The sequence below is a fragment of the Saimiri boliviensis genome, chromosome 14 (assembly GCF_048565385.1).
Source record: "Saimiri boliviensis isolate mSaiBol1 chromosome 14, mSaiBol1.pri, whole genome shotgun sequence".
Taxonomy (NCBI): Eukaryota; Metazoa; Chordata; class Mammalia; order Primates; family Cebidae; genus Saimiri; species Saimiri boliviensis.
The window spans coordinates 84611526-84626192 of record NC_133462.1 but is presented as its reverse complement, the minus strand read 5'-3'; the positions used below and the strand labels follow the sequence as shown (position 1 = coordinate 84626192).

General features: G+C 44.1%; 1 protein-coding gene across 4 annotated transcripts in view; it reads right to left on the bottom strand.

Moving 5' to 3' along the window:
• Nucleotides 1-14667, bottom strand: part of LGALS8 (galectin 8) — a 28655-nt gene that overhangs the window by 11397 nt on the left and 2591 nt on the right. For all 4 annotated transcript variants that reach the window (XM_003935353.4, XM_003935352.4, XM_010345882.3 and 1 more), the window contains exons 3-6: nucleotides 4548-4636; nucleotides 3055-3265; nucleotides 1461-1580; nucleotides 437-493 (exon numbers count right to left, since the gene is read on the bottom strand). In XM_003935353.4, the coding sequence (XP_003935402.1) occupies nucleotides 437-493; nucleotides 1461-1580; nucleotides 3055-3265; nucleotides 4548-4636 (477 nt within the window). The remainder of the gene's footprint in view (nucleotides 1-436; nucleotides 494-1460; nucleotides 1581-3054; nucleotides 3266-4547; nucleotides 4637-14667) is intronic.

Here is a 14667-nt window from a genome sequence, read left to right as displayed (position 1 = left end):
TCATAACCTGCCTGCCTTGGCCTCCCAAAGTGCTGGGATTACAGGTGTGAGCCATTGTGCCTGGCCCAGCTCATTTTTAAATTGCACTTAATCTCCCAGGGGTTGAAGATACACGTGGAAGTTCACTTGCGAGTGCACTGGCTGATGTTCAGTATTTAGAAATACCTCAGAACAGTACAATTCAGCAGTTAAGAGTGAGAGAGTTCTTTTCACATGACAGCAGTCACAGTTACATAAACTGACAGGTGAAGCATCAGCAAAACCTTACTGAGTGCCTGCCGCCACAAGTGGCATTGAAATATCTCTCAATTTTCAGAGGAGTACTTGCATTCTAAAAGCATAGTTTCCAAAACCCAGCCTTCCCTCCACTTCATTTACATGGCAGTTAAAAGAAACATTTTTAAACCAGTGGCTTATTAAAATATTTAGTATTTACATTTTCTCTACTTATCTCTGTCAGTTCCAGACTAGACGCTTGGGTACTTTGTAAATCCTGAGGAAAGATAATAAAGATTAACTAGTAACATCCAGTAGAAAATATTTTCTATTTATAACCTGTTTGATATATCAAAAAATTATAAATGGTACTAAAAATATGCTTGAAAACTATGACCCCAAAATACACTTAACACTGGGGTCCTTCCCACCCGCTACCAAACTGGCAAACATTACAGAGAATAAGACGTAACAGCAACAAGAAGGTAAGAAGATGGGCATGGTTGTTGAGAGTGCAAATTGTTTCACCCTTTTGGAGGGCAAGTTAGCAGTATCTATCAAAATTTTGAATGCAAATACAGTCACGTGTTGCTTAATGAAGGGGGTACATTCTGAGAAGCGTGTTCTGAGGTGGTTTATGTCATCGTACGAACACCATAGAATATTACTTAACAAACTTAGATGGTACTGCCTACTACAGACTTGTAGGGTATGACCCATGGCTCCTGGACAGTGATCTTGTACAGCATGCTCTGTACTGAAGACTGCAGGAAACCGGAGCAGCATGGTAAGTATTTGTGCATGTAAACACACCTAAACACAGAAAAGGTACAGTAAACATGCAGTGTGACAACCTTATGAGACCACTGTTGCCTATGTGGTTCATCATTGACTAAACTGTCCTTATGTAACACATAAGGACACTCTCTGACTCAGACACTCCCAGCCTAGGAAACTTTCTTACAGAAATACTCCGTTTTACACCCATGCAAAGGAAGTGGCCCCTACCTACCCGGCTGAAAACAGTGTGTGTGTTGCTAAACCCACACTAGATTTGAGATCCTACAGACAATCAAGCCCTGGTTGATAAACAGCCTTGTGAACAATCTGCATCCAAAAAATTATACTACAGGCAAGGAGATACATCCTTTTTATCTCAATACAAGTGTTATTTGAAGACTTTTTCTACTATCTCATCAGAAACCATCCTCATAATACACCCCAAGCTGTGGAAGGTCACTCACCGAGCTGAAGCTAAAACCAATTGAGTGAATATTCACTTTGCCATAAATGCCCAGAGTGTCTATTTTCTCTGGGCCAATCCTGTGGGCATAAAGCAGAGTATGTTTTCCATTTACAGCCACCTAGAGAGAAACAGAAGACAGACACACCCCCGCCAAAAAAAAAAAACAGTTAATAAATTAACTTACCCAAATGTCAGTGTTTCCTTGCATCCAGTTTTACACCCCTTCTCACAGGTCTCCACATACATCTGACCAAATTGTAACTGAAAGCACCCAAAACACTAGCGGTGTTTCTGAACTTCATTTGGGTTCCTGGTCTGATAAGCACCATGAACTGTCTCTCCCGAGACAAACATGCAGTCACAAATATATATACAGGTGCCTGTGTGCGCCTCTGTGTACATGTGAGACATCTGGGTTCGGCGGTCGCCTGGAAGCCCTGCACAGGTGCCCTGGAGGCTGCGAACCCAGTGAAGGACCTGCCCCGGGAGCTCTGCACAGTGCCGTCCCTCAAGACCACCCGTGTGGCAGACACTCAAAATCTGTTGAATTTGCTAAATGAAACAAATGAACATGGCCAAGCTACCCAACTTATCTGAGATTCGGTTTTCTGATTCTGAAGTAGGAACAATCTCCACCTCAACAGACTACAGCAGTAAGATGAGGATGGGGAAGCTTCTGTGGGTCCTCAGCACTGTACGTGGCTCCTCTCCCCTCCCTCTCAAATGCCAGTATCAAGTTAGATTATGTGCAGAAAATGCAAGCAGCATGCAATATGGTCTCTGACTCAAGGAGCTTAAAATCCCATTGTGGGGGCAAAATAAACACATAAAGCCAAAGCTCAACTGTTAAAAACCGTTAAAAAGAATGATACAGACAAAGGCTTGAAAGGCCAGAGAAGGGAGAGGTGAAGGGAGTTTGGGAGATTCAGAAAGATTTTCGAGCAGGAGTGGTATCCTGAGGATCAAAAAGGATCTCCATCAGAGACACGCGAGTATTCACTCGAATTGGTACACACCTCTACTCTGGGAAAGCTCCACAGGTGGGAGGGCCAGCAGGTGTAACAGCCTCTGGACCAAATTTAGCCTTACACGTACACACTAGGTAGAAGACACTCCAAGAAGCCAGAGATGGAACTGGCATCAAGGATTTCTAGGATCTCCTCTGGGTCTAAAATCTCATGATCCTACAGAACTCTCTTGTGGCAAGACTTGAATTTACAAAACCCTTCTGATTTCTACACCGGGATTGCCCCTGTCAGTTCTTTGGGTGGTGGTTGTATTGTAACTTACTCCCTCATCGTTAACATAACACTGTGTCAATTCAGAACTTAGCCCTCCTAGGAGAAACAGGATCTAATAGAAAGATCTGGTCACAATGGACCATATTTCTGCAGAGCAACACCTGGCTGAGGAGTAGTGGGGCCACGCCTCACATTTAGGTGCCTTCCTGGTCCCTGTATGGAGAAAAACTACAAAAGCCAACCAATGTCTCAGGTGTAGGAAATACAAGGGCGGGCTTGCAAATGTGAAAAGTGCCCCTGTGAACTCCTACCCATTAATGAGGACTCAACCTGCCCCTCTCCAAAACCTACCTGGAATTTGTCCTTCAGCACCATAATCACGATCTCAAAAGACTTTTCTCTTTTGAAAGGCGTGTCATAGGTGATCTCTTCCCATCCCCATTTTTCATTTATCAAAGTATTGCAAACAATGCAGCCGGCCCTTTTGAAACGAGGATTGAAATGAAAGGCCACATCGGCTCGAGGTTTCACGCTGCTGCCATACTGCAGGTCCACCTGGAATCTGTATGAGGGAAGGCACAGGGGCTCAGAAAGGAAAGCCACCAGGAAAGGCCCAGACGCCAGGCCCAGTGACAAGGGACTGACTGATCCCTCCTCGTTCATTCACTGTGAGGCCTAAAGAGCTGGCTGCCTGATCTTCTTTTCCGTCTTCCTCAGTCACACAGTCCCTGAATTTGAAATGGGTCTGAATCTGCCCAGAATAAGAACCCTACCTTTCCTAGCCTCCCTCGCACCTAGGCCTGCCTGTGCAGCTAAAGCTCTGCTGATAAGACGGAAGTGAAGTGCTCAGGGAAGACTACTGGAAACTGCCTTAAAAGTCAGCAGGCACTTGCCTTTTGTTCTTCTCTGCTTCCCCACAAACATCACCGCACATGCACCCATCCAGCTACCCAAAGCACGGATGTGAGGGCTGGAAATCTAGCTGCCAAGGATAACAGGAAAGGGACCTCACCTCACCCTCAAGATAGCAGCGTGGTGAGCTGGAATGAGCCTACTCCTCTAATGACTTAAAGGAGTTGACTGAAAAGGCCTGGGCTGTCTCCTTGAGACTTAATTTTCACATCTTACTTAAACCATTGCTCTTCAGGTGTTAGCTACACAGAGCTGAGCCCAACACTGATGATACCACAGCTTGTATCCAAAGCGAGTATTCAGTGAAACCATCTGAACTAGACCTTCCGAGATGCTGTGGGAATGTCAGATGACAACCAGACGGTTCCTGTCATCTGAGCACACCTCCTTTCTTTTAATGACATATCTAATTCTTTGTCACCCAGGCTGTAGTGCAGTGGCTCATTCACAGCTTACTGCAACCTCAAACTCCTGGGCTCACGTGATCCTCCTACCCCAGCTTCCTAAGTAGCTGGGACTGCAGGCACACACCACCATGCCCAGTTAAATTTGACAGATGGGGGTCTGTAAAATTTTTTTTTAACAGATGGGGGTCTCACGATGTTGCCCAGGCTGGTCTCAAACTCCTGGCCTCAAATACTACTCCCGCCTTGGCCTCCCAAAGTGCTGGAAATGCATGTGTAAGTCACCATATCCAGCTGATATTTCTAATTTTTTGTACTGAAATCAGACTTACAGCAATGAAACAAATCCCAATAACCTTTATTGAGTCATTCATTCCAATCTCCTCAGCACCTTGGACAGGGCTGCTGATGAAAGCAAATTAGGCCTCTAAGTATCAAATGGTCTCTCCCACATTACTCTTTGTTACCATTTCACAATCACAAAAAGACAGCTTATTCACGCTCCCTCATTTAGCACAATGATTGTACCTGTCTGCATCACTAGGAACGTGCCCACGTATTACAATCAAAGTTCCAGGATCCAACTGATCAGGAATGGTGCCAACATAGGGGATTACCTAGGAAAAAAAAATTAACAAACATGTTTATGTAAACAAAATTACTTACTAAGCAATTACAACCCAAACCCATTATTGATAGAGAAAAACTACATTTTTTAAGTGCACATAAATCTGCTCAGAATCCAGCATTTTCCAAGTCATCTTACCTATTCAAACAGCTATAAAAAAGAACCACATGGCTAGGATATTTGCAATAGCTGCAAACTACCATGAGTTCTTTGGAAAGAGACACAAGGTAAATACTATTCACAATACTTTGTATATAGCTGAGAGTTTATGAAGCAAAACTTCTGCCTAATATAATTCTCATAGTAAAATAAACAAAACCACTTGCTGCAATGCCATATCTACTCATTCCTTTTCCTCCTGTTCCACTGCTGATCCCAACAGAAAGTTCTAGACCTCACTAGGCCCAAAGGCAATGCTGATGGAGACAATGACAAGCAGTCACTGCCTCTGAAGGAAGCTCCAAGTTAAGCCACGCCCCCACACCCGGGATTCCAGGGCCTGCTCTTCTTCTCTGCTGGACTCCCAGACTGCACCGTTAGAAACTAGAGAAGTGCATGATCATGAGGATGAATGGGTGCTTGCAGGTCTTCAAGTCATAGCATCTACCTTCCTTGGACCACTCCAGTCTGCAGGTGTGGGCTCTAGTTGGCCCCATCCAGTATTCAGGTCTCTACCTGCACCCTCAGTGCCCAGAACCCACCCCTTTTGTCTGGGACCTGCCACACTGCCAGATCTTGTCATTCCCCTTCCCCAGAGATGACTACATTGTCCTCCCAGTCCACTGGCTGGGGACCTGTGCTATCTGGCTGCCTCTCCTGCATCACAATCATCTCCCACCATCTGGAGCATCTGACCAGGATGTGCAGCTCACACACCATTAAGCCTCACACTAAGCTCACCCAAATTATGATATGCATGGTAAAACCTATCCAAGGTATCGAGGATTGCCAAGAAATACGAAATAAAATAGGACAGGCCACAGAAAAGTGGTTATAAGTTGCTGGCTCCTAAACTGACATGTACTTCAGGCACAGCCTTCTCTGTGGAGCTGTTTTCAAGCTCCCTGGGCTGACTGAGTCAGCCCCTCTCAGAGGGTTCATTGTAGCACTCTGGATTCTGCTTGTTTGCAGGCAGCTTTGCGGAGACCGTGAGCTGCATGAGGCAGGACTGCGTCATCACCTTTGCCTCCTGAGGACAGAGGCTAAGAGACAAGTGGTAATTGCATGGTGAATGAATGAACTCTCACCCTTCTGGAAAGTGGGTTCTGGCAGTCCTCACACATGCAGAGGAGAGGTAACAAAGCAGCTGCTCAACGGCAAGCTGAGGCCACAGGCTCCCTGTTGCCTTAGGCAGTAAGATGAGAAACTATGGAAGCCAATTATTCATGTGTTGTAACGGCAATTGCTAAGAACAGGGTGGGAGGCCCGTGACACCAGAAAACAACTATGCTGAGAATCGTGGCCACTGGCTGCTTTCATTGTCGGGGTTAATGCTTTCTACTTCAGAAAAGATCCGATGGTACTTCAGTAATACTCTTTTTTTTTTTAACTATGTTAGTGAGACACAATGCCCTGCACCCAACTGATTTAAACCAGGACTATTTATGGCTCTTGTGAAAACAGAGAAGGACATTCATTGTTTTCTAGGCTACTCCAAGATACTTTGGTGATTCTTAGATATTACTAATTTACATTTTAAAAATTAAAATACAGATCTGATCACACTGGAGACAATACCACAAGCTTAAGCCATAGTCAGGTTTGGTGTTATTTGCCAAAACATCCTAGCTGATTCATATTGCTTTGCCTTTCTGATGATTACTTATTAAATGCCTTCTGTATGCAAGGTTCTCTAGTAGGCAGACTGCAGCTAGAAAGAAGTGTAAGAGTCAGACACATGGGAAAAATGATTAGAGTGGAAATGTGATACTCTGCTTGGCTGCTGAAAACTGGAATCCCCTTCCATATCTGGAAAATTCTCTACCTTATGAACATGAGACCTCATCTAGACTGCAACAAGGAGAGAGCAAGTGACAAAACTGCCAATCTGAACTTCCAGCTCAGATTTTAAGTAAGAACCAGCGACAAGAAGAGGCCACAATGATGCAGTATTCACTCTGGCAAGGGGGTACAGCAGCCATATTTGGGGTTGAAAAGCTACATCTGGGTCAGAGGCAGCTATATCCAGAGTCAAAAGGAGCTACATCTGCAGTCAGAGGAAGCTATATCCAGGGCCAGAGAGAGCTACATCAGGGGCCAGAGGTAGCTGCATCCAGGGTCAGAGGGAGGTACATCCCGGGTCAGAGGTAGCTGCATCCAGGGTCAGAGGGAGCTACATCCGGGGCCAGAAGTAGCTGCATTCGGGGTCAGAGGGTGCTACATAAGGGGTCAGAGGCAACTGCATCCAAGGTCAGAGGGAGCTACATCCAGGGTCAGAGGCAGCTGCATTCAGGGTCAGAAGGAGCTACATCCGGGGTCAGAAGGAGCTACATCCGGGGTCAGAAGGAGCAACATCCAGGGTCAGAGGGAGCTACATTCAGGATCAGAGGGGAACTACATTCAGGGTCAGAGGGAGCTACATCTGCAGTCAGAGAGAGCTGCATCCGGGGTCAGAGGGAGCTACATCCAGGATCAGAGAGAGCTACATCCAAGATCAGAGAGAGCTACATCCAGGGTAAGAGACAGCAGTGGCATTGGTAGAGTAACAGAGACACAGTACCATCTGTGTCCAGTGGTGACAACAGATGCCTCTTCAAGGGAACGGTCCTACAGTATGCTTGTGTATCTGTGGCTACCTAGTCTCCAAGCCTGGTTCTTCACCTTGCTAGAGATTCTGAGAACTTTGCACTATCATTTAGCAAATTCCCTTTCTGCTTAAAGAGTTGACTTCTGTTGCTTTAACTACAAGCCCTGACCAACTCAACATCTTAAAAAAAAAATGGGGCAGTAAAGAAGAGTCAAATAAATGCCTCAGGAAAATGGGATAAGGAATTCTGAGGTGGCCAAAAACAGTTTATGAAGAAGGTACAATTTCAGTTGCCATTTCAGGTAGAAATGGCAGTTTACAAAAGCAGAGAGGCAGGAAAAGACAAGACCTATCTGCTCTCAGTGAGTAGTCAGGGAGTAAAGAAAGGTAGGGCCAGGGTCAGGTTTTAGAGTGACATAAGAAAGAGGTGTTTAGGAACAACAGTCCAGTGGGGATGAAATAAGCCAGAGGTCAGGAAGTCACCTGGATGACTGACTGCTGCCATAAGCCTTGTGTGAAGTGATACAGACATGATCCAGGTTGGTGGCAATGGCCCTGCAAGAGCAGATAAATCCAAGAGATGTTTCCAAGGAAACTCTCTACATAGGGCCTCTATATAAATGACAAAGCTGGGAAAACAGGCTTCTTTTTCTTTCTTTTTTTTTTTTTTAAATAAGATGGAGTTTCACCTTTGTTGCCCAGGCTGGAGTATGATGGCACGATCGTAGAACCTCCGCCTCCCAGGTTCAAGTGATTCTCCTGCCTCAGCCTCCTGAGTAGCTAGGATTACAAGTGTGTACCACCACGCCTGGCTAAGTTTTGTGTTTTTAGTAGAGATGGGGTTTCACCATGTTGGCCAGGCTGGTCTTGAACTCCTGACCTCAGGTGATCCACCTGCCTTGGCCTCCCAAAGTGCGGGGATTACAGGTGTGAGCCACGGTGCCTGAACTAGGAAACAGGTTTCAGAAGGAAGATGATGAGTTCAGTTTGTAACACTTGGTGTGGAGCGTTGGCAGACATCTAAGCAAATCTGCTGAGAAGACTTGGAGAAGAACCACATGTTAGGTGAATGGCCAGAGCACACATTTAAAAGTCAGGGTAGAGATCATTGGTAAAGATATAAAAGTAGATAAAGACACCGAAAGACAGGAAAGGTCAGGCAGCAAAGCCTCGGAGGTTTCTAAAATTAGGAGGTACACAGAAAAGAGTTAACATGGGAGGCCTGACTGCCGTCCTCCTGACAAAGCTGGCCCCTGGCTGGTGTCTAGGAACTTGGGGTTTTACAAGGGTACCCACCGGCCTAATTGATGAAGGGGATTTCCTGCACCTGAACTGTTTATGCAAATAACATGGCTATCCTAACACCCTGCTTTCCTTCTAAGAGACTAGAATTTTTTGATATGTGTGAGGGTGCTTATGTGACCAGCCTCCAATAAAAACCCTAGGTGCCGAGTCTCTAATGAGCTTCCCTAGCAGACAACATTTCAAAAGTGTTGTCACAACTCTTGCTGGAGGATGTAAGCATGTCCTGTGTGACCCTAGTAAGAGCTGACCTTAAAAGTTGCCTGAGTCTCCCCTGGACTTCACCCTAAGTGCCTTTCCCTTTGCAGTTCTGCTCTGTGTCCTCTGACTGCAATAAATCACAGCCACGAGTACAAATCTATGCTAGTGAGTCATCAAAACTAGGTGTGACCCTGGGGAGCTCAACATGGGGTGAGAAGAGAGAGAGAAGAATCAGTCAGGAGGCCAGGGCAATAATATCAAGGGAATCAATGGTTCATAAATTTCAATAAGAGGACAATTGTCAATATCTTTAACATGGAGAAAGCTAAGAAGGATCCAAGAAAATAAAGATAACGAAATGGATCACACCCTTTGATTAGTGATTCCACTTTTACAGATTTATGCTACAGAAATACTTAGCACAGGTGCACCAAGACCACACACAAGGATGTACACTATAGCACCGGATATATTCGTAAAAAGACACAGCCCTTAACAAGGCACTGCGAAAATAAGTTTTACTACGAATTATGCAGCTGTTAAAATAAATGAGGAAGTTCTAGGCTGGGCACGGTGGCTCATGCCTGTAATCCTAGTACTTTAGGAGGCTGAGGCAGGCGGATCATGAGGTCAGGAGTTTGAGACGAGCCAGGCCAAGAGACCAGCCTGGCCAATGTGGTGAAAACCCATCTCTACTAAAAACACAAATATTAGCTAGGTGTGGTGGCGCACACCTGTAATCCCAGCTACTCGGGAGCCTGAGGCAGAAGAATATCTTGAACCCAGGAGGTGGAGGTTACAGTGAGCTAAAGATGGTGCCACCGCACTCCAGCCTGGGCAACAGAGCGAGATGGAAAGGGAAAGGGAAAGAGAGAAAGGGAAAGGGAAAGGGAAAGGGAAAAAGGGAAAGAGAAAGGGGAAAGGGGAGTTCTAAATAAACTGACATTTCCAAAGTATGTCAAACAGAAAAAGCAGGGTAGAAAAGAGTTTATAGAGTAAAATGCATGCATGTAAAGAGACAGGGTATATAAAAGGTGATATACACAACAAACATACTTCTGGATATTCATAACTATCTCAGGAAGGATATATTTAAAAACTGGTAACAAGTGACTGCCCTCGGGGAGGAAAACTAAGTATAAGGGTAGAAGGGCAATGTATGTTTCACTGGAACTCTTAAATACTGTTTGAATATTTAAAAAATGATTTGTACATATTATCTTTAAATTTTTTAATGAAAATTTTTATAAAAAGGAAAAGCCACTGGTTTGGACATACATGTAGTTTAAGATTTTGAAGACAGATTACCTTCCGACTATCGGGTGCTCAGGTGCTAGGAAACAAAGGAGGAGGCAAGTCACACAGCAGAAGGATTCTGACAGAAATGGAAAACTGCAAGAGGAAAGCTGCTTTGGGAAGGAAGATGCAAGTCTGGTGTTAAACTCCTAGTCTTAAAGGGCTGGCTGAATAACTGAGAGTTGGAGCTTCACATTAGGTGAAAGGCTGGAACTGGATACATATGCAAAAAAAAAAAAATCTATGAGTAAAGACATAAAGGAAATGGAGACATCAAAGACAAAATTTTATTAGTAAAGCCAAAAAAAAGAAATTAAGACAGAGAAAAATCAGAGGGCAGAGCCTTAGTGAGGAAATTAACTCTCACTCAGGAAAGCAGGCAACAAAAAACAAGAAGAAAAATAGCACAAAGGCTGGAAGGGACCTCACAGGTTACAAAAGAAAGACTTGACTTAAGAGCGTTTTAAGACTAAATTGTAAGGTAGAAAGGGAGGTACTTAGAATACTAAGGAGAAAACAATAAACATGGAAGCAAGGTTCCTAGGAAAACTGGAATGATCAGCTTTTCTGTACCAGGTAGGATTCATGTTGACAAGTGGCTTATTAACTTGGAGTAACAACCAATTCTGTTTCATTTCTAAGTAATTTCTTAACCAGCTAGCATTTAATCGTATCTTAAGCACTCTATAAACAACAGCAATAATAAAATATCTAAGTAGCTAATGAACTGCCAAACGAAGTTTCACTGAGAGCATCCCTGATACGAAGTGAAGATAATGTCTTCCAAATTATTTATTCAATTTCAATTTGAATAGAAAGAAAAGAAAGCAGCCAGGTGCGGTGGCTCACACCTGTAATCCTAGCACTTTGGGAGGCTGAAGCAGGTGGATGGCCTGAGCTGAGTTGTTTGAGATGAGGCTGGGCAACACAATGAAATGCTGTCTCTACTAAAATACAAAAAAAAAAAAAAAATTAGCCGGGCGTGGCAGCATATGCCTGTAGTCTCAGCTACTTGGGAGGCTGAGGCAGGAGAATTGCTTGAACTCAGAAGGCAGAGATGGCAGTGAGCTGAGATCGTGCCACTGCACACTCCAGCCTGGGTGACAGAACAAGACTCTGTCTCTAAAAAAAAAAGAAAGAAAAGAAAGCCTGACTTTTTTTTAAAGATGAAGTCTCACTCCATCACCCAGGCTGGAGGGCAATTGTGCAATCTTGGCTCACTGTAACCTCTACCTTCACCTCTGGGGTTCAAGTGATACTCCTGCCTCAACCTCCCACGTAGCTGGGATTACAGGTGCCCACCACCACGCCTGGCTAATTTTTGTGTTTTTAGTAGAAACAGGGTTTCACCATGTTAATCAAGCTGGTCTTGAACTCCTGACCTCAAGTGGTCTGCCTGCCTCAGCTTCCCAAAGTGCTGGGGTTACAGGCATGAGCCACCACGTCTGGCCTCTGACTTTTTATTTTTACTTTTGAGCCTAGTTCTTTCTCTGTCACCCAGGCTGGAGCACAGTGTCACACTCAGGGCTCACTGCAGCCTCAACCTCCTGGGCTCAAGCAATCCTCCCACCTCAGCCTTCCTTTTAGCTAGGAGTACAGATGTATACCACAGTGCCCAGCTAATTTTTGTATTTTTATATACAGACAAGGTCTCATTATGTTGCTCAAGCTGGTCTTAAGCTCCTGAGCTCAAGTGATCCACTAGCCTTGGCCTCCCACAGTGCTGGAATTACAGGTGTGAGCTACTGGACCCAGCCTTAGAGCCTGATTTTTTTAAGTCTTGGAATCATATTAAACTAGTCAAAAGAAACATACTAAATAGGGGAAAAAATACATAGGCCAGTAACAGTATTTGCTTCATCTTTTCCAGGAAAGCTTAATGTAAACAGTTGGTCTAACACCAATGTGGACCAAAATATTAGAGATAGGCCAGGCATGGTGGCTCACGCTTATAATCCCAGCCCTTTGGGAGGCCGAGGCAGGAGGAGTGCTTGACCAGACTGCGAAACGTGGCAAAACTCTGTCTCTACCGAACAAAATACAAAAATTAGCCAGGCATGGTGGTGCATGCCTACTATTCGGGTGGCTATTTGGGTGGCTGAGCCCAGGAGATGGAGGCTGCAATGGGGTGAGACTGCACCACCCTTGGTGACACAGCAAGCCTCTGTCTTAAAAATTTTTTTAGAAATATTAATGAAATAAAAATGTAAAAGTAGCAGTGTGTTTACAATGCCTAACAAAGAATACAGCAGACACTCAATAAACATTTACTCACTGTTGGAACCTATCAGTAACAAAATAACCATGACACAAGAAAACAGGTTTTTTTGTTTTTGTTTTTGTTTTTTTTGAGACGGAGTCTTGCTCTGTCACCCAGGCTGGAATGCAGTGGCGCCATCTTGGCTCACTGCAACCTCCGTCTCCCAGGTTCAAGCGCTTCTCCTGCCTCAGCCTTGAGAGTAGCTGGGATTGCTGGAGGCCGCCACCACACCTGGCTAATTTTTGCATTTTAAGCAGAGACAGAGTTTCACCATCTTAGCCAGTGGGCTGGTCTTGAACTCCTGAACTCGTGATCCATCCGCCTTGGCTTCCCAAAGTGCTGGGATTACAGGCATGAGCCACTGCACCTGGCTGAAAACAGTTTTTCTAAGTCTAGCTTATGAAATATACTAATTAATCAACTTAAAATAACTAAATTGTCCAGGCACCGTGCCTCACACCTGTAATCCCAGCACTCTGGGAGGCGGAGATGGGCAGATCACCTGAGGTCAGCAGTTTGAGACCAGCCTGGCCAGCATGGAGAAACTGCTAAAAACACAAAAATCAGCTGGGTGTGGTGGTGCATGCCTATAATCCCAGCTCCTTGGGAGGCTGAGGCAGGAGAATCACTTGAACCCGGGAGACGGAAGTTGCAGTGAGCTGAGATTGTGCCATTGCACTCCAGCCTGGATGACAAAAGCAAAACTGTGTCTCAAAAAAAATTTTTTTAATTAATTAATTCAATCAAATAACTAAGTTATTTGCAGCCTTTTTTATTTTTGAACATTAAAAGGGCAGCTAGCTATAAATGAGAGACCTTCAGTGCAATATGGACCCTTAATTCTACAAATATTTTACAGTAGTGACATTTAAAGACAGAGGAAAATGATTTTGCCATTCAGTTCAGTCTTTCTTCCTCTAACCTTTTCTACTCTTTTGTGAGAACTGATAATAAACCAGATAAATTTAAAAAGAAAGAAAAAAAAAGCTATTTGCCAAAAATACTTCCCTTGGAAATGCATTATCCTGAGAACAGCATTCAGGCCATTCCACAAGACTAAAGGCATTTCTTGCTCTGGAGCAAAACAACTTCTCCAGATCCCCTTCCTCAAGAAATGAAGTCTACTTATCCGTGTTCCACCTCAGTGGTTGCGAGTACCGACTCCAGAAACTACAGGAATCATCAGTATGCTAGAATCAAGATATGTGGAATTTTACCTATAAAATTTTCTTTTCTGTGTGAAGAGCAGAAATGAACAGTGTAACCTTCATCCATCCTCCCAGCTTGAGCCTAGATGTTCCTTCAGACACCCTTGGCAGTCAGCCTAGTCGTCTGTTGTTTTTTAAAGATCTTTGCAGAAAATCATTCTACAACCTTGAGTTGTTTTTAACTCAAACATGCACAAAATCATTTTAAATGTCTCACTAGGTTCCATTTCAGGAAGTCATCTTTTTTAAACTTATTACCACTGAAAGGCTATTTCTCCTAGAACTGACCTTACTCGATACAGCGGTGGTACCTCATTCTTACACAACGACATTAAAACTTAGAGGAAAAGGAATTATAGCTATAAAGTAAATAACAAAAACTTGAACTCGCACACACTAACAAAACTGGTTTAGAGCCTTATTTCAAGGATTCTCACACTTCCTTTTGCCCGAGAATCTTCTAGGGGGGTTACTAAAAAAGTGGCTGTCCTTTCTCAGACCTCCATTCAGGATTCAGCTTCAAATAAGTGAAAACTAGACATTCCTAAAGATTCTCACCACCACATAAAACTAAAACAAGTTCTTGACTGCCCAGGATTACAGGGCAATTTCCAGCAATTACAGCCATTCAGGCGTTCCAGGACCAGCCTGAACTGCACACAACCCTTACACGAGACCCTACTACTTCTCACTCTCACTCTCCATCTCCCCACTGGCTTTTTACATTTTCCTTGCCCAAGTGCCAAGCAGTATTTGGAAGGCTGAGGGAAAGGTCGAGGCATTAACTTCTCAGGGACAGTTCTAATTTAAAAAGAAAATGGAAAACTTGTAGAGTGAGAAATCCATTTTCCTTTAAAAATTACATTTTATGCCGGGCATGGTGGCTCATGCCTGTAATCTCAGCACTTTAGGAGGCCAAGGCGGGTAGATCACGAGGTCAAGAAATCGAGACCCTCCTGACCAATGTGGTGAAACCCCATCTCTATTAAAAATACAAAAATTAGCCA